The 24038-nt window shown below is 34.6% G+C and overlaps 1 protein-coding gene across 2 annotated transcripts in view; it reads right to left on the bottom strand.

Annotated features, from left to right (window-relative positions):
- Nucleotides 1-24038, bottom strand: part of CRPPA (CDP-L-ribitol pyrophosphorylase A) — a 327109-nt gene that overhangs the window by 132371 nt on the left and 170700 nt on the right. For both annotated transcript variants that reach the window (XM_007469029.1, XM_007469030.1), the window contains 2 exons: nucleotides 18405-18479; nucleotides 17871-17963 (listed from right to left, as the gene is read on the bottom strand). In XM_007469029.1, the coding sequence (XP_007469091.1) occupies nucleotides 17871-17963; nucleotides 18405-18479 (168 nt within the window). The remainder of the gene's footprint in view (nucleotides 1-17870; nucleotides 17964-18404; nucleotides 18480-24038) is intronic.

The raw sequence follows: 24038 nt of genomic DNA, 5'->3' as shown, positions 1-24038 counted from the left end.
GCGTCCGGAGCCTGTGCTCCGCAAATGGGAGAGGCCACAACAGTGAGAGGCCCGCATAACGCCCCAAAAAAAAAAAAAAAAAAAAAAAGTAATGCTATTTAATTAAAGCTATATACAATTATATTGTATAGTTTCCAAACTTGCAGAGGGACTAAAGGATTATTTGTATCAATGCAACAAAGCATAGGAGGGAAGTAAAGTAGCAAACAAAACAATTGGCCAACAGCAATAACCAAAAAAAATAAGCTTGTAGAAAGAATCCCAAAGATAAAAATAATAAAGATAAATGTAACACTTTTTAACTCTTTCTTAAGTGACAGATTTATCAGATTGGATTTTTAAGGAAAATCTAACTGTATGCTAGTTATAATATAAATGTCTAATGAAAACTATCCTGAAAGTATGTACTTTACAGGATAAGACAGTTTTCATTAGATATTTATGTATGTACTGGTATGAAAAGGCATACCATGCAAATACTACCAAAAATGAAGGTTGTAGCAATATAATAGGGTTAAGACCAAAAAAACAAACATTAATACAGATAAAGAAAAACAGTACATAATAAAAAATAAAACTTATAATAACCATAACCTTATTACTAAGAACATTGATTTTAAAACACAAAGCAAAAAAAAAGACTGAATTATGAGAAAACAATATGCAAATCCATAAACACAGAGGAATGTTTGACTGCACTTCTCTTAGAAACTAATACATCAGACAAAATTTTTTTTTTTAACGTCAAAGGCTTCTGCTTCCAGGGCAGCAGCTGAGTTGAGGGTGTTTCTCTTTCCTCCCAAGGTTATAATTCTATTCCTGTTTTTCTGGCTGTTTCTATCTAGGAAAAGTTGCACACGAGCTGATGCAAATTCACATTAAATGGACCTAACTCCTTTATTTACTGATGACATAGAAGCTAATTTTTCTTACAGAAACAGATGTTGTAGCATAGAACGCCTAGGTTGAACTGAAGGACACGCTACATGTACAATAAATTTTAAAAGTTCTCACCAAGTCATGAGATTCTAAACTAGGAATGGAAGGCTTTCACTCCAGCTATAGGTCTGTAAGATTCAACATACCCTAGCTCCTTGAAAAGAAAAAATGTTAACGGCACTCAAAAAAAATCAGTAGGTCAATTCTGTTCACAGTAGATTCCACAAATTAAGGAAATAGTGCGTAAAAGTGAACTCTGGGCAAACTATTTATATACCTACAAACTGCCTATTTACCCCATTGTTGACCTAAAACAAAGACGGGTTTATTCATTTGGGATCATCAGAGAACTGTGATTCGGTGTCTGTAACCATGGTGAGCCATGTGCAAATTCTCACACAGCAAGAAAAGGAGAAGGCTTTTATTGAGGGGGAAAAGGAAGTTGGAGGGCTACAGTAAACAAAGAGTCCCTGACTTTCTATTCACGGAGTCTTCGCCAGGAAAGAGGAGTGTTTCTTCTTCCTGTCGGGCTCTGCTATAATCTCAGGGCACGAGAGCTCCCCCTTCTGGTTTCCTAATTCTTTTTAATAGAGGTTTATGTATTAATTTTTTCATACCACCAAACCAAGTACTTAAATTATAGGGAAAGTTTAAGACATAGAGTAGTAGAACATAGGAGAATAACGCAGCTTTTCTAAAAACTTAGTATGTGCTAAATATCACTGTAGTTGACATATGTCACTTTTAAAGAAACAGATACGGATATTGACCTTATGAAATGTATATAATCAGGTTGATAAAGTTCGAGCATGAAGAAGTAGGATGCATCCCAAAATTCTCTTTCACCGTGTGAGAAAGCCTGATGACATCATAAAAACCGGAAGATAATCTCCAGCAGATGTACTTCCTAATACCAATAACGTAAAATTTAAGCATATACATAACACTGTGCTACTAATTTTGAATTCTAAAATACACCAGCTACTTATGAGGTCCAGGAAAATATTGAGTTGGTACAATACAATCAACTTTCATTTTAAAAACAGGACAGATTTATACAACTGTAGCAGAAGGTTGCAAAATGGTCATGATAACTCAAGAAATGTAAATGTTTTTGCCTTAACAAACAGTTTGGACAGGATACAAGCACTTGTATCCATTGAAATGTAGCAAAACATTTCATCTAGGCTGGGTTCTGCAGATTTGCTTATAGCTACACCAAATACATATTCTTTGGTCTCTTTTTGCACCGTTCACTAATTTACTACATGTAAATTATAGGAAAAACAATATTCCCCAGTTAGGATGCCATTTCTAAATGTTCTTTTCCAGGCATACACAAAAAAGATATGGATCTCTTCCTACCCCCCCCCCCCCCAAAAAAAAAGAATGTAATTTCATCTTTTTTTAAGGTAGCAAATTCACTCCTATAAAATAGCAAACTGCTTAAACATTTAACATGTGGATAACTTCATGGCTTTGTGGGTGGGCGAGGTTTCTGGCACTCAGAGTTTGGAAAAGGCTTCTCTCTGCCTCCTGTCTTCTACATTCAGTTCTACACATGCTTTATATTTGTCTTAGTAACCATTTAATATACCCCCTGGTCCCCAATGAACTCCAAGTACTTTTTTATATTATAAAATGTGCTTTCTCACTTGTCACTGAGGACAGGTACATTAATTAAAGGACAATAGTTAATATCACGTACAATATTCTTTAAAACATCAGGAATGTTCCATAACACCACATTTAACACTTCCGTCTCATTCCAGAGTCCATGTTCACAGGAAGGCCTGAGAAGGGAGTCAGGATTTGTGGTAGAAGGGAAAACAAACTCTGTGTTTATTTGACTAAGAAAAAAGTCAATTTGTGAAGCTTATGTATATATCCAAGTAATGCATTGCTTAATGCCCACCAAAGTAGAAGGAAGGATGGTCAAAATGAAAGTTCTGGTAATTATCAAATAATTGAGTTAGAAAGAATTGGTAGATAGACCAGAGGTTCTTTGAATCCACACAAGAGATACTGCAAAATTATCAAAATATGTGTACAGAAAAGTAAATTGTATGAATGAGGCCCAACATCTTCAAAACATCACTTTTCAAAAGAAATATCAGAGAAATCTAAAAATTGATGAAACTGGCCAATACTATGCAAATCAAAGTAAGAGTTTATCTTAAGGATAAAAAAGCCCCAAAAACTTCAGAAAAACCTTCATCTCACTTCAACTACTTATGAATTACATGGATTTTATTAATGAAAATTAATTTAATAAATTGTACTTCTAAATAGAAAAAAAGAACAAGCTTTCAATATTAAATCACTTTGTTTTAGAACAAGTTTAAATCAATGCCATCATGAAATTCAACTCATAATTCTGATCAATAGAAACTAAGTTTTAAGCTATCATGGAAACTGAGAGCAAATGCCAAACAACTCATTTGTAAATCTTAACAAAATAAAATACCAGCAAAGCTAGTAGGTTGGGAAATAATGGCATTTAATAAAAGGTAGTAAATAAAATAAAATAGTACTTTGCATTAAAATATCAACCATAGAAAATGTTTAAATGTTTCTATTGATTCAAAGAATTAAAAAGTAAATGAGTTTTACAGTACCAGTAAAAATGTTACATTTGTATATACTTTTTTTTTTTTCAGATCCTTATTTAAAAGATCAAAGTAATGGAATGAGAACTTCATGTTTTAATAATTTTTCTTTGTCTTTAATTTTTGTCAATTTGATTACTATGGGTCTCAGCCTGTTTCTCCTTGGGTTTATCCTGCCTGGGACTCTCTGCACTTCCTGGACTTGGGTGGCTATTTCCCTTCCCACGTTAGGGAAGTTTTCGACTATAATCTCTTCACATATTTTCTTGGGTCCTTTCTCTCTTTTCCTTCTGGGACCCCTATAATGTGAATGTTGGCGCATTTAATGTTGTCCGAGAGGCTGTCTTCATTTCTTTTCATTCTTTTTTCTTTATTCTGTTCTGCAGCAGTGAATTCCACCATTCTGTCTTCCAGGTCACTTATCCGTTCTTCTGCCTCATTTATTCTGCTCTTGATTCCTTCTAGTGTAGTTTTCATTTCAGTTATTGTATTGTTCATCTCTGTTTGTTTGTTCTTTAATTCTTCTAGGTGTTTGTTCTTTAATTCTTCTAGGTCTTTGTTAAACATTTCTTGTATCTTCTTGATCATTGCCTCCATTCTTTTTCCAAGGTCCTGGATCATCTTCACTATCATTATTCTGAATTCTTTTTCTGGAAGGTTGCCTATCTCCACTTCATTTAGTTGTTTTTCTGGGATTTTATCTTGTCCCTTCATCTGGTACACAGTCCTCTGCCTTTTCATTTGTCTATCTTTCTGCGAATGTGGTTTCCGCTCCACAGGCTGCAGAATTGTAACAGTTCTTCTTGCTTCTGCTGTCTGCCCTCTGGTGGATGAGGCTATCTAAGAGGCTTGTGCAAGTTTCCTGATGGGAAGGACTTGAGAACTTCATATTTTAAACAGTCAATAGAAAAACCGAGTATTACTTTAAAACATGTAAAAAAGTCATAAAATGAACACTTTTCAGATTATTTCACAAGATTGATTCTCTTATAAGGACATAACTCTGCCACTGTTGTATTCTGCTATTAATACAATTATCTGAAGCATTATGTACAACTACAATTAAAAGTAACATCTGTATCGTCTGTAACAAATTTTAGAACCAAAAGTTAAAAGCAATCCCAATATGAAGCACTGATTTGTTTCGCTACTATTATCTGCAACATTTAACTCTGTATTTAAAATAATTTACTTATTTTTCTGATGGGAAAACTCTGAGAAAAACTGTCAGAGAATACAAATCACTGAAGAAGTTACAAAAAACAGGTTGTGATTCTTCACTGAGTTTGGTACATAATCTTTACATATTTTAGTGACTTGTCAAAATTTCATCTTACGTGATAAAATGTATTACTGCTATTATTATTAAGGTTGTCTGCAGGCCATTTAGATCAGCATTTTCTGATTTTTTTTAAAAAACAGGTATTTTTGGAGTTCACAAGTAAAGACACTCTATGCATTGGGGCAAACCACTACAAAAGTCCATTATAACACTTTGAATTTCTAAGAATAACTGATTCTGTTTTAATGTACCTACACTTGTAACTGAAAATGTCAAGGCAAATTGAAGTCAATAAACATTTCTGAACGCCTACACAAGCCGTCTTGAAAAAGGGTAAAAGACTCTGAGCACACGAATATAAAGGAAGGATTCCAAGACAAGATATTGCCACTCATACTTCAAGGATAATAGGAATCAAGCAAGCAAGCACTAGAAGAATGGGGTCTCAGGTAGAAAAACTCACCAGAGTAAACACAGATGTGTCAGGTAACACAGTACATGTGCAGAACTACAGTGGTTCAGTATTACCAGAGGGCAAATTGCTCAGTGAAGAAAGAAGAATAAGGATGATAAAATTAAGCAAGAGCCAGAACAGCCCACGGCTTTATGATCTGACTGAGCTTTGTCCAGGAGGGGATGAGGAGTGTGTAGAAGGTTTAAATAATGACAGGGTTCAGGGCAGGCCACCCCCAAATATACCACTTTGACATACTGATTGTTTTGAATTAAAGTTACTTGAGAAACAGCGGGTACAAGGACACTCTGAGCCTCCTTTATGTCCCCCCGAAAGCAGGAAATAAGTTTCCATGTGGAAGCCACCCTCCCTGTACCAGGAGGTAAACAGACATTCTTACGGCCAGAGACAGGGAATTCAGGGCCGAGAAGTCTGTGTAAACACACTCTGCTTAGTTTCTTCACTAATTAGTACTGAAGCCTAAGTTTCTTTGTCTAAAAGGGTATATCAACAGGCTGCTTTGATTACTCTTGGGTACCTTTGCACATACAAAATTAAATTTGTTTTCTCCTGTTAATCTGCCTTGTATCAATTATTAGACCAGCCAAAAGAACTTAGAGGGGTAGAGGAAAATTTTTCCCTTCCTGACAATGCGAGTAACATAGTAGATTTGCAATTAGCAAAACCTGTCATAGTGGCTGTGATGAGGTCAAAACTGAAAACAAAAGTGACACTTTTGGGAGGGACGGTTCTTGTAAGGAAGAAGATGATTACAAACTTTTTAAACTTCATACACTTAAACATTCCTGTCAAAACATAGGAAAAATGAAAATTGGATGTAAAAATGTAGGAATTGGCACACAAGCAATACTTTAAATCATGAGACTGGTGACCCAGAGAGCATACGTCTATTAAAGAATGTCTAACAGACATTTTAGTAAAGGTACAAAGTAACTGTGGCAAATAGATCATTTCGGATTGAAAATTTAAGCCAAGGTTCGAGAACCTACGGCCCATGAGTCAATCCAGCCTCCTGCCTCTTTTCTGTGAATGAAGTTTTATAGAAACACAGCCACACACATTCTTTGACATCTTGTCTATGGCTGCTTTTGCACTACAGCAGAGTGCAATAGTTGCGACCAAGACCACATGGTCGATGAAGTCTAAAGTATGCATTATCTGGCCCTCTACAAGAACAATTTGACACCCCTAATATAAAAAATTTATCTCAGATCCAGGGAGAGAAAACGGCCTCAATTATCTCTTGTAAAATGAGAGCATTCTACTAAACGATTTTTCAGACCCTTTTCTTCTTTAACAATCTATTGTCACTTGAAAAGGGCAAGTATTGTCATCCCTCATCAATGTCATGTGATAGAGTGAAATGAGCACAGCGCTTATTCTTGAACTGAGGATAACAGCATCTATGATAATCAACTCTTAGGATTGCTCTGAGGATTAAATGGGATTATTTACTTTAAAAGAAAAGGATAGTGACTCATTATGTCAAACATTCAATGAGTGTCTGTTATTACCAACATTAACATAATTATACTAATAATATGCATTAGCAGGCCACATTTGGGGTTGGGGTGGGGTTCTGAGAATTATAAATGTCGTGAGGGTTGCAGTTCTTACAAATGGGAAGAACAAGAAACAGAAGATCAGTTACATTTTCACTGGTTGAGCAAAAATCCTAGAACTCAGTTATTACCATAAACACATTGAATTTTTTCAGAAGACATTTATAGTTCTTTCTCAAATGACCTAGAAATGGGTATAATACTCAGAGCACTCAGAAGAGACAGGCAGGCTTAACAGTCCTGTCATTCCCAAATAAGAATTTTCCACTACTGACACTAGGACTTTCTTGGCAACACTTGTTGCATTCTACCTTAGCAGGTACCAGTGAATTTAAGTATCCTGGCATTTGAGTGGAATAAGTATAAACTTCAAAATCCCATAAAATAAAACCTGTGGTGCCTGGAAAACTGAATCATGCTATACTTTTCAGAAGTGTCACGTATAAACTTATTGCAAGTAGGGTTCAAGCCAAAGGATGTTTGGAACAAGAAGCTTTTTGCACTAATTCCATCACCTTTCCATTCCTTCAATAAAAGAAAGTTGAGTTTCCAGAAAACTGCCTAAGTAATCTATTTTTAAGTAGCTACAGATTTTTATCCTAAGGGAAGAGTGCTTAGGCTTGGAATATTCTTACCATCTTCCTGTCTGCTAATGACTCAAACCATGGACAAGATTTGTTTTACTGTTTTTGTTTTTTCTCAGAATGTGTAGCATTAGTACACAGAAAATTTTGTAAAAAACATGATCCATCATACAAACACTATATAAATTGGCAAAAGCATTATAATATGAAAGGTATCTTAAATTGTGCTTATACCTGGAATTCTATTAAAATTCAATTATTAAGGAGGCCTTGGAGGCATGTAACTTGCCTTTCCAAGTATAGGTTTTAGGATAAAAACTTCTGTTCAAACACACACACACATAAAACACCAACACACAAACGCCTAGAAAGCTTTTGGATATGAGTGAAATCTTTCTAATTATTTCTGCCAACAAGTTCACGATAATCATCTGCCTATTCAGCTTTCAGAAACAAACCATAAAGATCTTTCTCTAATGTTGCCTATTTTGCTATTATGCACCCAGTTTCACAAAACAGAAAATCAGAGATTATGCTTTCTCTCTTATTAAATGAAGCACTAAATCTTAGTGCTTCTATCTCTTAAATATATCTTGATTCTAGCCATTTCTGCACATTCACCGTAAAACTACCCTAGTCCTAGCCACCACCATTATTTCTTAGACTACTGCAATAGCCTCTAAATGAAATCAAATGCATCAAGGAATCCCTCTGGATCACTTTAGTCCATTCTCTGTGTTGCATCCAGAATGATGTGTAAAATGCAAAGCTGATCACATCAATTTCTACTGTGCAGTACTCCTTTATAGAGTTCAAACTTCAAAGGCCCACCTTGACCTAGACCTGTGTAGTTCTCACCTGAACTCTCCCCAATGTGTAATTCATTCTCTCTGTTTCAGATACACTGGCTCTTTCCGGTTCTAACCATCCTATGTGCTACTCTTTCCAAATAGAAATGCTATTCCTCTTACTCCTCAGAGACTCAGACCCCGCTCAGCCTTCCAAATTTCAGCTTTCTCCCTTATACTTAAGAAGATCTATCTTGCTATTCTATTCCAGGCTAAACTGCCCCTTTCTCAAACAGACCTAATTACAGTTCTTACCTTGGGGTGGTGGAAAGAAGGGACAGATAGTGACCAGAGTCCTGTGACCTCCCAACCACTGCGTCACTTCTCATCTTTTAATTAAGCTCATATTATTAAGAATCTTCATTTACAAAAACAAAATTAGCTAAATAAAATTATTTCCTTACTTCAGATCAAGGTATGAAAATCTGGAAAATTAGCACATATGGAAATGCCTCATTCTTCTAAAGTAAGATGCAGTTTAAAAATGTATTACATTATGAAATAAGCTACATGTATGTCAAAATACCTGACACACAGATGTTCAGTAAATGCTGTATGAATTTATATTAAGCAATTAATTAGATAATGAAGAGACTAGGATAGTTCCCTGTAAAGTGCTAACTAGACAGCACCTAAAGTAACTTTAAGATGAATTAGTAAGAGACAGCACTGGTGTGAGTTTTAATGATTAATAAATCATTTTCAGAAGGTAGGACCTGGCTACACATGGAAGGATAGATTTCTTGGGAGATGGGAGAAAAATTAATCTTTCAATTATTGTTAGAGAGAAAAAAAGGGATAAATGCAAAAAGGGAAGAGCTAGACTTAACGCAATAAAACCCAGCCTGTGAAAGAGGAAGATAAATAAGAAAGAGGTAAACACAAGAGAAACCATTTTAAAAATCCCATGAGTCTTGTGATAAGGATTAAAGTACAGAAAGGTGTCAAAAATTGCTCAAAAAAGGAATATCCTACCACCTGGCTCATACTGAACATGACTGTAATCATCTAAATTGCTCTACTATATCTTTATGTAAAAGACATCCGTCGTGGATCATAAAAAAGTAAAAAGACATCACAAAATACTGTAGTATAGACAATATTTTTAGAAAGAGAAGCTACTTAGATGCAATCAAGAACATCCCGCTCTTTTATAGATAAAAATTCTGACCTAAAGTTCAGAGACAGGAAATAACTTGACAATGTTAGCAGGTGTGTTACTTGCACACACCTAGTACCTATACCTTGAATCCCACTCCAGGTTCACATCCTTACCTTGCCAAAGATCTCCTAAAACGTTAAACAGCCAATTCTTTCTATTCAACACCTCCTTTACAAAAATATAATTTTGTTTTCTCCATGAAGTAAAATCCTTTTAGATATTATAAACAAAGTCAGGCTTAGTTATGTTCATATTAACATATATATTTCTAATAAATTACAGAAGTATAACATGTAATTTTAAAATAATAAACGGTACTGAAAATATATTTGGTCCCATCTTTGTAAAGAAATAGCATAACATAATTAAGCTAAGGGCCATTTCCACTGTTTAAAACAGAATCCAGTGCACAAAAGAAATCTAGTAAAAGAAATCCCGACATAATTTTTAAAAACGGAATGACCAAACCAATTGTTTATTTCCTTTTCTAGGGCTAAAATTCATGTAAGCCACTTAACAAAGGAGGCTATTTTCATTTACTTTGCCTCCTATTCATTTCATGTTAAATTTTATAAACTGATTTGCTAGGACAGCACTGGCAAATAAATTCACAAACAACTTTGCTCATCTGACCAAGTTTAGTAAACTACTAAAAATAGAAAATTAGTGATTCCAAACTCCATGCTTAATCAAGAAAAAAAAATTATTCTGAAAACAGAGAAAAAGTTCTCTGGAATTCATCCTATTTGTACATCCATTAGAACATCATTCTATCTGAAAATAAATAACCTTTATTCATTAAAAGAAAGACCACCAGAAGGTATGTCCTATGAGAATCAGTTCTTTACACATCATCAGTTACATGTCCATCACAAATAATCTTAGGGAATTTCTATATCCCACAACACAAACTTTCTAGTAACCATTTAGCCGGAAGCAAAGATCTCCTAAAACTTAAAAAAACAGTCAATTCTTTCTACTCAACACCACCTACAAGAATGACTTCATCATTCCTCATCTTTGTGTTAGATATGAATCCCTTAGTGACTGAAAGGGCAAAAAGGTTCTAAAGGTATTTTAAACCAATATTTACTTAGATTTTATTACTGATTTAGGTAGGAAATACCTGAGACTTACTATATGAGAAGAAAACAAATGAAAACATTTGTAGAATTTTGTGGAAGTGATTGTATTTCTGCCACTGAAGCTGTGTACAAACATGAAGGAGAGAACTTTAAAGTATCTTAAGTGATGACATCACAGACGTTTAACATATAATAAAGTTATAATTTTCTAAGGGAAAAATCAAGGTATCCATAAGGCTACAATAGCAACATGGTTGAGATAGGAATAGAAGAGGGAATGGGGCCTAATCCCTTGGTCATTCATTGGCTATGAAACACACACACACCACACACACACACACACACACACACACACACAAAATATCCATTCAAAAATAAAAGTAAATAAACTAGGACCTGAAACATTCATAGTTGACCCTTGAACAATATGGGGGGTTAGGGGGACCAACACTTTGCACAGCTGAAAATCCACACATAACTTACGGTCAGCCCTCCGAATACACGATTCCTCCTCCATCCCACAGTTCCTCAGCATCCGTGGATTCAACCAACTAGGATCCTGTAGTACTATAGTATTTACTACTAAAAAAAATCTGCCTATAAGTGGACCTGCGCAGTTCAAACCAATACTGTTCTAAGGTAAACTGTGCCCCATAAAGAGTAAACCCAATATGGAAGCAGTAAGAATTATGATAGGAAGCGCTCTCTTTTTTGGTCTTATAAGAAATTTTGCCTTAAAAACACACTTTCTTAGTCCAGTAGTAATAAGGTTAACAGAATGAAATGTATAGAACAAGAAGTTAAAGTGAAAAATATATATGCTGGGTTCTGTTAAGAAATTTAACAGGACCACAGATTTTTATAACTTAAGTTCAATAAAGGCTCGGTACCCTGTGAAGCTAAAGAAAGAAACCATTAGCACTTAAAAGAAGGAATCAATGTGTTTTTCCAATTGTCATTTGTTCTTTATTAGGAGGAAATTTTAAACACATATATATATGTATATGTGTATTTTTAATTTCTTTCCATCTTATTATTTAACACATTCATGAGAGCATAAGAGTAACAAGTGTATATGATAAACTGCACATTGGATTGATTCTGTTCCTGGCTCTGCCACTGGTGAGTGTGGAACCTTCTGGAAACAATTTACATCTCTGTGACAGTTTCCCCAGATGTGAATGTATCAAGTGTCAATTGACGGTGGTTTTCCATTTTTTTTCTTTGCTGACATGTTCAAATATTAAACATTTTGAAGTATTTTAAAGATCATGTTTTCTGATCTATTATGTCAATAAACTTCTTCCCTGTAACTAGAACTAAATTAGGCACTTTTGAAGGTTTATTTATGTTTTTCAAAGCATTAAAATTCCATATGGGAATTTATGTTTTTTGCTTAAGTAAATTCATGGAAAGATTCCTATCTCTCCTAAAGCACCAATAAAATTATTGTCTACATTGTCAGGGGAAATTAGAGCTCTTGGATAATTATCCAGATAATTACTGTAAAATTATTTTGCTGTGGAAAGTGATAAACTATTTTATCAAGTAAAATGAAAGAATCTGCTTCATTTCTCAGTGTTTAACTTCCACTTAAATTTGTGGCCAATTTCTTTCTGCTTTTAAAAATTAAACTTTTGGTGCCTATTATATGAACCAGCTATGCTCACTGAATAAATAAGAATATACTGACCATTATCTCATCTGATAGTAGTACTACAGAATATTTTGTGGCAATCTTGCCAGATCCAAAAAAAGTAGAATCTCTATTTTATTTTCTGGACCTGGAAAGTATTTTTTGACAGTTTTACATTTGATTTTACGTAAACTTGGATGGAAAACAGCTACACTTAGCTTTGCCTTCTGAAAATCTGCTCCATTACCGGGGAAAAAACACCTCTCTGATCATTAATTTCCAAGCAAAGACAACCTACGATTCAGACTCAACACTTTTGTGTCTTGTACAATTTAAATAGAAGCCTATGGGGTTTTTTTGGAGTGATTTTTATATCAGAAACTTTATGAATTTACCTTTTACTATTCTAATAGATCTAAAATATTGTTTTTTCTAAATATTTGTTTATCATTACTTAAGTAGTGAACAAAAATATTTGTTTATCATTACTTAAGTAGTGAAAAAAACAAATAATAGAAAATAGTAGAAAATAGAAAACTGAACATGTCCCATGTTGATAGTTATTGTATCAGATGATTCCAAAAGAGCTTTCAGATGACCCTCTTGACAGCTGCAATCTGGAAAAGGTGCTAGCAGTACTATACACCCCCTGGTAACCACAAGAAAGAGAGGCTAACAAAAACTTCAGTCAACTCGGGATAAAAACTTGGCTCCTTGATAACTTACGTGATAGACTAAACAGCATCAAAAATCACACCTGAAAAGGATTCTTAAACATAATTCCTACACAACTTTACGAAAGAAAGCACGGGCTTTTAATGTTTATAAGGTTTTTCTTGTTAAAAAAAACACAGAAAGTGATCTAAATTTTTAAAATTCCTTCAAGCCAACCAGCTTCTAGTTTTAAAAAGGCTTTTTTTCTTTCAAGTAGAGACTAGTCTAGTACGAGGTGTGATTGCTATCCAAATATGTGTTCCCAAAGGCTCACAGTTGAAAGATTGCATATAATAACAAATGTCATCCTAAGCCACACAGATGCACTGAGAAACAGAATACTTAAAAAGTGACCCCACCCAACTATCTCTCCTCACTTTAATGCTGGCACCTATTTTATCATCCGTCAGTCTCCAGCTGACTACAGAAATTTGGAAAGTTCTGATAACTCATTATAACTACAATTAAGTTATACCTACCAAACCAGAAGATTTTTTAAGTTGATCAAATTAACACTGATAAATTCCTTAAATCATATTCAACATCATCAAGAATTAAGAAGCAGGCAAAATTAGACTACTTAAAATACGTAAAAAGAATATAAGAATGATGACCAAACAGATGGTCCAAAAGGGTATTTTGAATGAAGTAATAAAGAATATTTCTTACAAAACTAAAAATAACCAAAAATATTTTCGCAAAAATGACCACTTGAAATGAAGCATGTCACAACATATTATCACATAAATGTCTACAAGAGCATTCAAAAAAGTTTATTTTTGCAAACATAACCTAAATTTTAAAAATAGAAGATAAAATTATTTTAACAAATATCTTAGCTCTTCTAAAATAAAATCCCAATTATTTGTCCTACTTTTCATGCTAAAAGTTTGTTCCTTTCTCTACGTGGATCTTAAAGCAGTGGCCTCTACCTATGCCAGTTTATCTTAGATAACAAAAACCTCCTACATTAAGTATTTCCTAACCCATTTTGCTTTCATAAAATCCAGGGAGAAGCTGATCTCTGATCTTCGAACAACGAAGAATCCTACAGAATCCGAACTAAAACCTAAGTATCCTAAATACCTAGAACCCAGCACCATTAACCGTCCATTCCTTCAGTAGTTAGCTCCTTCCAAGGTGTAAATACTCCAGAATTAAGTTGAAAGTCACACATACCTTCTGAATGACTACTGAATGACAGCTAACCAGGGTATTCCAAAATATTTTTCTGTATCTACATAAGAATATAATAGGAGAGATATGTGGGCTTCATCAATACTGTAGTCCTGACATTAATTTTTTAGCACTGAGAACATGATCTAATGTTTTCGTCAAACAAATGCCCCAGCTAAACTGACTTTCAGTCCCATTTCTTCTGAATATTTGCCCTTGTACAGTAAAACATGATGACACTGCAAATGAGAGCCTTAACTAAATACCCTGAGTTGAAAAAACCCTCACAAACACCTACTCAACCACAATTTTCCTTTTCATCTGACTGATTCCTACCAAGCCTTCCTCTCTTCAGATGGACTGAAAATCAAAGTTGATAAACCATAGCATAGGAAAAAGGACCACTGTACTACATGTCAGCCAAGAAAAAATAGGCCCGTAAACATTTACAATACATGCATTCAATAACTATTGGATCACATAATCCCAAAATAAAAATGGAGATACTTTTCTATGACTCGGATGTCACTTTGGATTTATTTTCTGATGAATAAAATCTACCTGTTGAGGGAAGCAAATGAACAGACTCTTCTCAGAATTTAAAAGTGCTTAAAAAGGCCCAAGGGAGGCTACAAGAGGCTTACCCAATTGAGCCAACAGAGACAAAACACTTTATTCTACCAGAACATATAGAGATCCAGGGGGGGCAGGTGACAGGGATGAGATAAGCAACTTTGCCAGGTGATACAAAACACACATACACACACAACACTTGAGGTTCTCACACTTCACTGGCCTACGAATGCCCCCATCACCCTCAGAGCACAGCCTCTTCCCACCTTTAGTATACCCACATCTGAAGGCTACATTTTCATTTTTTGTGAATTCTTTTCAGACTTCAATTGATATTCATTTCAATCTCTTCACTCCTATAAAAATGCTTGTGTGGAGTTGGCGGGGAAGATGTATCAGAATAAGCAGTTAGAACTGGAACATGTATGTGTTCGTTTCACATATATGTATATGCCAGGTCCTAGGCCAGGCATGAAGGGTTTACACTGATGAGCAAAATGGACATCTTCCCTCCTCTCAAAAAGCTAGCCACGGGACTTCCTTGGCAGCCCAGTGGTTAAGACTCCACGCTTCCTCTGCAGAGAGTATGGGTTTGGTCCCTGGTTGGGGAACTAAGATCCTGCAGGCAGCCCAGGGCATTTAAAAAAAAAAAAAAAATCCCCCATGGCAGGGTCCTTTTTGTCTTGGCTTAATCTTCTAGAGAATTCAGACAGAAGCAAAGTAAACACACCATAGCCTCTGAGCTATCTGATTCACATAATATCTTTTCAATTACATATATATGTATATATGTCTACATATGTATTCATACCTTCATATCCACACACTATATGTGTATGCATTGTTCCCACTTAACTAATGTAAAAAATGTGTCCCCAGCTATCTAGACTCAACTTTAAGTCTTTTATTCTACACTATATTTTCCACACAACTATTTATTTGGGGAATATTTGAATGTTTCTGCCAAATTTTAAGTCACAGGGAAACTGAAATGGCCTTTTGGCAATTTGGGGGGTAAAGTAGCATCAGAAGGAAAAAAAAGATGAAGCCTTTACACAATCATTTACAGGACAATTTAAAAATCCAGAGACAATTTACTTGACTCTCAATCCAACAAGGCAGTATTCTTTACCTTTCCAGTGATTTGTTCCACCCCAAGGATACAGATTCCAGATATGTTCTAGAGACATTTTCCTATTAAGTTTAATAATAACCCTAATAATCACCACACTGATTCAAAATAACAGGTAGACAAGTATTAACTACAGAGTGACAACTCTCCAGTTTAAAGTGAACGTTTTACAGTTTTTATAGCATATTGACTTAGCGTATACTGACTTATAATAATACTATTCTAAAACTAGTTCTCGTAGACACTTCCTTCCTAACTAGAGGATTGTCCATCTTTTCCCTTAGTTTAATACAGAACACTAGGTAGCCAAAAAGAAGAATGAAAATCTGGCATTTACTAGGATATGTGAAATGGAACTCTACAGAAGTCAACAGAAAACTAAATTCAAATATTTATGGAAGCAATGCAAAGGACTGAACTTGAGATACAGTAGTAACAATAAACTACAAGAACTAACAGTTTAAAAATGCTGTGTGTGTGTGTGTGTGTGTGTGTGTGTGTGTGTGTATGTATGTATTTGGTGAAGAGAAGCAAAGGAAAGGGGTAGAAGGAAAATTCATTGATGACACAGATTCCCACCTGCATGCCTGCCACAACTATACTGCCACCAAGAGAAGTCAATTGATGGGGAATGTGCTTCTGGGAGAGATCTGACATGCTAGGTGTGAGAAGATAGTCAAGTACTCAAATGGAAGTACCTGATAAAATGCTGAACAATGTAGGACTGAAGCTCAGGAATCAGATTACAGCAGCATCAGTAAGCTGTGGTTCATCTCATCCAAATTGGAACGAGCAGGAGCTAGACTATTAAATGAAACTAACATTGCAGGCTGCCAAGGGCCCGGCACTATAGTATCAACTACATTTTACATTCAATCATTTTAATCCTGACAGTGATTTAAGAAGTAGGGCTACTAGCCTCATTTCTAAAAGGAGGAAAGCAAGCCTCAGAAAAGTTAAGTAACTTGACCAAGCAACCAAGGTATCCTGAATTCAAAGCCTTTGCTCTCTTTACAGTACTCTTCTGCCTCTTCAGAAGAGTATCTGGGGACATGGTGTGAATGAGATTTCTAAGCAAGTTAATGTGGAGCGATGAATAGGGAGCCAAACAGAACTCTGAATTTATCTCCAACCTGTGGAGACTTAGAGCCCTTCAGCATTCGGAACCCATGATCAGCAGCAATCATGGAACTCATCTCTAGGGCATAAAATCAAATACAATAGGCAGGTGAAATCATCAAACTTCCCCCAATTGCTAATCTGTTTCTACTTGCATGGCTCAGTCTAGAGCTACTTATTTTTAGTGCAAATTTTCTTTATTCTGTATTAATAATCTCACCTAACAAGAATTTAATTCCCACACTATGGCACAGGCCTGAGCTTTATGAATTCAACAATTGCAAAGCAATTGTTTTGAGAATTTCATGTTTGGAAAGCCTTCCCACAGCAAAATGCTGCTGACAACAGATTCTTCTCAGCTAGTTTGTCAGTCCTAGGCTCTGACTTTGTTACTTCCTGGTTTTGCCCTCTGAAATGCCCCTCTGCTGCACAGTTTAAAAGGCCAATCAAGTAAATTCTGTACTAAACATACACTTTTAGGCTTTCACAGAAAAGATCTCTCCAAAACTTTCATGGGCCATTTTTCTAGGACTTCTCTTTTATCTGTTGTTCATTCTACTTTTGCTGTCCATGGAACAGAGAAGATGAAACAACCTAAGAGTATTTTCTTCCATCTGATTTGTGCCCCTCAGTTTTTTAACTTTGAGATTTCTTCTCTAAAGGCATTCTGGTAGTACACTAAAATTAAGCTCTTTCACATTATCCAAACAACAAGTCAACTCAGCAATAACCTCTGAAATTCTAATGAAGGAAAAGACATGCAATTTTTGCTATGGTGAAAACCTATCAGTTCAACCAAATAACTGAAATAATAAGGACCTGCAGTCAGATTACTCAAAGCAAGAAAGTGCATTCAAGAACCCACCGTTTGGGTTTAGATGGATTTCTTCAGTTGGATGAAATTTTGTTAAGAAGAAAAGTTGAATTTCAAGGAACAAAGCCTAAGTTTGAAAAGTCTGCATTAATTCACTTACTGAAATAACAACAACAGGATATAAAATGGAAAGATTACTCTCTTCAAGCATATTCAGTAATTTCTGGGTTTCTTCAAAATCAGAGGTCATAACCTGAAAGACCAGAAAAATAAAAGAAGTTCTTAAATGACTTAAGAGTTCATTGAAGGAAAAAAATGGAGAGCTTTTAAACGTTCAAAATATCTATCAAGCTTAATTTTAAATTTTCAATGTTAAAGGATACCCATAACATTATAGCTATTAAAATTTTTTAAATCAATTCAAACCTATCTTATCTACTTTTTACCAGAAATTTGAAAATACCATCTAAAGAAATATCACCCTCTTCTCATTATATGAACTAGATTGTTAGAAAATGTTATTTCCCTATTTCAAAAGACAAAAATAACATTTCTAAATGCATATTCAATAACACAACTCACCTATCAAAATCTTAAATTCAAATACTTAAGAAACAAGAAAACTAACTACTTGTCAAACATTACATTTATACAAATCCTCAAGTGCTTTCAATCATTTGTATTAACTACTTACATTCACACAAACAAAATTGTAGCATTGCTCTAAGATGATTTGCTGAAGATCTCTGCCAGATGTGACTTTTACATGCTAGGAGAAAAAATTAGAGGAAAAAATAGTTTACAAACTAGATAGAAAGACCAAACATGAGCATCAACAACTTTATGAGCACAAAATTTTTATAGGCACATAACGCCAAGGACCATGCATAAGAGCAAAATAATTCAGACTGAAGTTTATGAGGCTACCAAAAAAGAACCCACTTGAAGTAGTCCCCAAATAATTAACATTATTGTAGCAAATAAGGATATAGGAAATTGTTTTAGATAAAAAAATGTTGAAAAGGCTCAAGATATATTCAGGAATAGGCAAATAGTCTAGTTTTTCTTATACAAAAAATATACAGTAGAAAATATTTGAATAAAATTTAAAAATTGGTTAGACAAGAATTTTTAGAGAATTCTGGAAGCATGTTAAATACTACAGTTACAAAGAATACATTTAACTAAATATGGAATGACTAGAAACAGGGAAAGCAACAAGAGATTACCATCATAGGCCTTCTTCTGAGGGTCCAGATCAAGATAGCAGAGTAGGAAGATCCTGAGCTCACCCCTCCCATGAAACATCAAAACTACAACTACATATAGAATGACTATCTCTGAGAATGACTTGAAGATTAGCAGAACAGACTTTCTACAACCAATGCTATAAAGAAAAGGCCACATCAAGACAGGAAGGACGGGCAGAGGGGCAGACATGCAGTCTAATCAGAACTCCCACCCCCAGTGCAGCAGTCCATAAGCAGGAGGGATATCACAACCGTGAAGGTTCCCTCTGAGGAGCTAGGAGTCTGAGCTAGCTAGTAGTATACATCAAGTATACTAACATTTGAAGTACAGGGGCCCCAGAAGGCAAAGAGAGACAAGGACACGAAACCTATTTGGAAAAACAATGGCTGAAAACTTCCCAAATCTGGGGAAGGAAACAGACATCCATGTCTAGGAAGCACAGACAGTACCAAACAAGATGAACCCAAAGAGACCCACACCAAGACACATTATAATTAAAATGTCAAAATTTAAATATAAAGAGGGAATTTTAAAATCAGCAAGAGAAAAGCAACTAGTTACATACAAGGGAACCCCCCCATAAGACTATCAGCTACTTTTCAGCAGAAACTTTATAGGCCCCAGAAGAGAGTAGCATGATATATTCAAAGTACAGAAAGGAGAAAACTTACAACCAAGAATACTCTACCTGGCAAGATAAAGAGTTTCCCAGAAGTAAAAGCTAAAGTAGTTCATCACCACAAAACTGGCCTTATAAGAAATGTTAAAGGGAATTCTTTAAATGGAAAAGGCCATAGCTAGAAACCAGAAATTTATGAAGGAAAAACTCACTGGTAAAGGAAAATATATAGTAAAGGTAGTAGTAGATCAACCACCTATATAGCTAGTATGAAGATTAAAAGACAAAAGTAGTAAAATTGTCTGTATCTAAGATATTTATTTAAATGATACCCAAAGTAAAAAGATATAAAATATGACATCAAAAGTATAAAGCATGGGTAAGAATAAAATGTTGTGCTTTTAGAACACATTTGAACTCAAGACACCATCAACTTAAAATAGACTACTATATACATAGTTTGTTATATATGAACCTTATGGTAACCACAAGTCAAAAACCTCTAACAGATACACAAAAAATAGAGAAAGGAATCCAAACATAACACTAAAGAAAGTCATCAAATGAGAAGGGAAAAGAACCAGAGAAGAAGAAAGCGATAAAGGACTACAAAAGCAATCAGAAAACAACTAACAAAATGACAATAAGTACATACCTAATCAACAGTCACTTCAATCAAAATGAACTAAATGCTATAATCAAAAGACACAGGTGGCTAAAAGGATAAAAAAAATAAGACCCATCTATAGGTCACCTTCAAGCGACTCACTTCATATCTAAAGACACACACAGACTAAAAGTGAAAGAATAGAAAAGATTTTCCATGTAAGCTAGGGTAGCAATATGCATATCAGACAAAATAGACTTTAAAACAAAAAATGTAACAAGAGACAAAGAATGTCATTATATAAAGATAAAGGGATCAATCCAACAAGAGACTATAACACTTATAAATATCTATGCACCCAAAAAAGGAGCACCTAAGTACATAAAGCAAATATTAACACACATACAGGTAGATATTGACAATAATATGATAATAGTAGACTTTAACACTCCACTTACACCAATAGACATATCAGACAGAATATCAATAAGGAAACACTGGCCTTAAAGACACAATAGACCACTAAAACTTAATAGGTATATACAGACCTTTCACCCCCCAAACAGCAGAATACACATTCTTTAAAAATACACATGAACATTCTCCAGGACAGATCTCATGTTAGGCCACAAAACAAATCTCAATAAATTTAAGAAGACTGAAATCACACCAAGCATCTTTTCTGACCCAAACAGTATAAAACTATAAATCAATTACAAGAAGAAAACTGGAAAAAAAAACACAAACGTTTTGGAGCCTAAACCAAAAGCTACTAATCAATCAATGGGTCAATGAAGAAATCAAAAAAATACTCTGAAACAAACAAAAATGGAAAGACAATTGTTCCAAAATCTATGGTATGCAGTGAAAGCAGTTTTAGAAGGGATGCTTATAGTAATGCAGGCCTACCTCAAGAAACAAGAACAATCTCAAATAAACAATATAACTTTACACCTAAAGGAACCAGGAAAAGATGAATAAAAGAAACACAAAGTTAGTTGAAGGAAGGAAATGATGAAAATCAGAGCAAAAATAAATGAAATAGAGACTTTAAAAAAATCTTTTTCAATCAATGAAACTAAGAGCTGGGGTTTTAAAAAGATTTAAAAAATTCACAAACCTTTAGAGAGACACATAGTGTAAAAAAGAAAGAGAGCCCAAATAAATAAAAAGAAAGAAAAGAAACTACAACTAATACCACAGAAATACAATGGACAAGAGATTACTGTGAATAATTATACACCAACAAACTGGACAACCTAAAAGAAACGGATAAATTCCTAGAAACATAAAGTCTTCTAAGACTGAATCAGGAAAGAATAGAAAATTTGAACAGACTGATGACTGGTAATGAAATTAAATCAGTAATGAAAAAACTCCCAACAAACTAAAGTCTAGGATGTGAGGGCTTCACACGTGAATTCTATCAAACATTTAAATAAGACTTAATACCTACCCTTCTCTAACTATTCCGAAGAATTGAAAAGGCAAAAATGCCTTCAAACTCATTGTAGGAGGCCAGCATCACTGTGATACCAAAACCATATAACAACACTACAAAAACAGAAAACTGATATTCATCAGGCCAATATCAATGATGAACATAGATGCAAAAATCCTCAACAAAATATTAGCAAACTGAATTCAACAATACATTAAAAGCATCATACACCATAATCAAGTGAGATTAATTCCAGGGACACAAGTTTGATTCAATATTCACACATCAATGAACATGATACAGCACATTCACAAAATGAAGAATAAAAATCATATGATCACCCCAATAGATCTAGAAGAAACTTTTGACAAAATTCAACATCCAGTTACAATGGAAACTCTTAATAAGGCAGGTATGGAGGGAACATACCTTAATATATATATGACAAACCCACAGCTAACATCATACTCAATGGTGAAGAGCTGAAAGATTTTCCTTTCAGATCAGGCAAAAGACAAGGATGCCCACCATCACCACTTCTATTCAACATAGTATGGGAAGTCCCAGCCACAGCAATCACACCAGAAAAAGATACAAAAACCATACAAACTGGAAGAGAAAAAATAAAACTGTCACTATTTGCAGATGATATGACACTATGTATAGAAAACCCTAGACTCCACTAAAAACCTATTAGAATAAATGAATTCAGTACAACTGTAGAATACAAAATATGTAGAAATCTGTTGCCGTTCTGTACACTAATAATAAACTATCAGAAAGTGAAATTAAGAAGGCAATTCTATTTATAATTGCATCAAAAAGAATAAAATACCTAGGAATAAATTTAACCAAGGAGGTTAAAGACCTATACTCTGAAAACTATAAAACATTGATGAAAGAAATTAAAGACAACACGATTAAGTGGAAAGACATACTGTGCTCATGGATTGGAAAAAAATTTTTGTTAAAATGATGATACTACCCAAAGCAATCTACAGATTCAGTACAGTCCCTATCAAAATACCCATGGCATTTATTGTAGAACTAATACAAATAATTCTAAAGTACCTATGGAATAACAAAGGACCCCAAATAGCCAAAGCAATCTTGAGAAAGGACAACAAAGCTGGAGGCATCATGCTCCCTGATTTCAAACTATACTACAAAGCTATAGTAATCAAAACTGTATGGTACTGGCACAAAGGTAGACAATGGAACAGAGGAGAGGGCCCAGAAATAAACCTACCTGTATCTGGTTAATTAATTTATGACAAAGAAGCCAATAATACCTAGTGTGGAAAGAAAGTCTCCTCAATAAATAGTTTTGAAAACACTGGACAGTTACATTCAAAAGAATAAAACTGGACCACTTTCTTATACCACATACAAAAATATACTCAAGATAGATTAAAGACTTAAATGAAAGACTGGAAACCATAAAACTCCTAGAAGAAAACATAGGCAGAACACTCTTTGACATAAACCATAGCAAATTTTTTTGGATATGTCCCCTAAGGCAAAAGAAACAAAAGCAAAAAAAACCAAATGAGACCTAATTAAACTTACAAGATTTTGAATAGCTAAGGAAATCACTGATAAAACAAAGATACAACCTACTGAATGGGAGTATTTGCAAATGATATGACCCCAAAAGGGTTAATATCCAAAATACATAAACAGCTCATACAACTGAATATCAAAACAAACATACAACCCACGCAAAACATGGACAGAAGTCCTGAACAGACATTTCTCCAAAGAAGACATATAGAAGGCCAGCAGGCACACGGAAAGATGCTCAACATCACTAATCATCAGAGAAATGCAAATCAAAATCAACATGAGAGATCACCTCATACTTGTCAGAATGGCTATCATCAAAAAGACCACAAATAGCAAAAGTTGGAGAGGGTGTGGAGAAGAAGGAACCCTAGTGCACTGTTGGTGGGAATGTAAACTGGTGCAGCCACTATGGAAAACGGTATCGAGGTTCCTCAAAAAATTAAAAATATAACTACTATACTAAGCAGCAATTCCACTCTTGGGTATTTACCCAAAGAAAATGAAAACACTAATCAAAAAGATATAAGCACCAATGTGTTCAATGTAGCAGCCAAGATATGGAAGTGCCTGTTGATAGATGAATGCCTGAAGATGTGGAGGGGTGTGTGTGTATTTTATATATATATATAGATATAGATATACACACACACACACACACACACACATACATATATATATGCATACACAGTGGAATATACTCAGCCATAAAAAAGAATAAAATCTTGTCATTTGCCACAACATGGATGGAACATCCATGATATTCCAGAGGGTATTATGCTAAATGAAATAAGTCAGATGGAGAAATACACTTATACATGGAATCTAAAAAACAAAACAAATGAAC

This window comes from Lipotes vexillifer, unplaced genomic scaffold (assembly GCF_000442215.2).
Source record: "Lipotes vexillifer unplaced genomic scaffold, Lipotes_vexillifer_v1.1 scaffold623, whole genome shotgun sequence".
NCBI classification, from domain to species: Eukaryota; Metazoa; Chordata; class Mammalia; order Artiodactyla; family Lipotidae; genus Lipotes; species Lipotes vexillifer.
The sequence above is the reverse complement of the archived record's forward strand: the minus strand, read 5'-3'. Positions and strand labels throughout refer to the sequence as shown.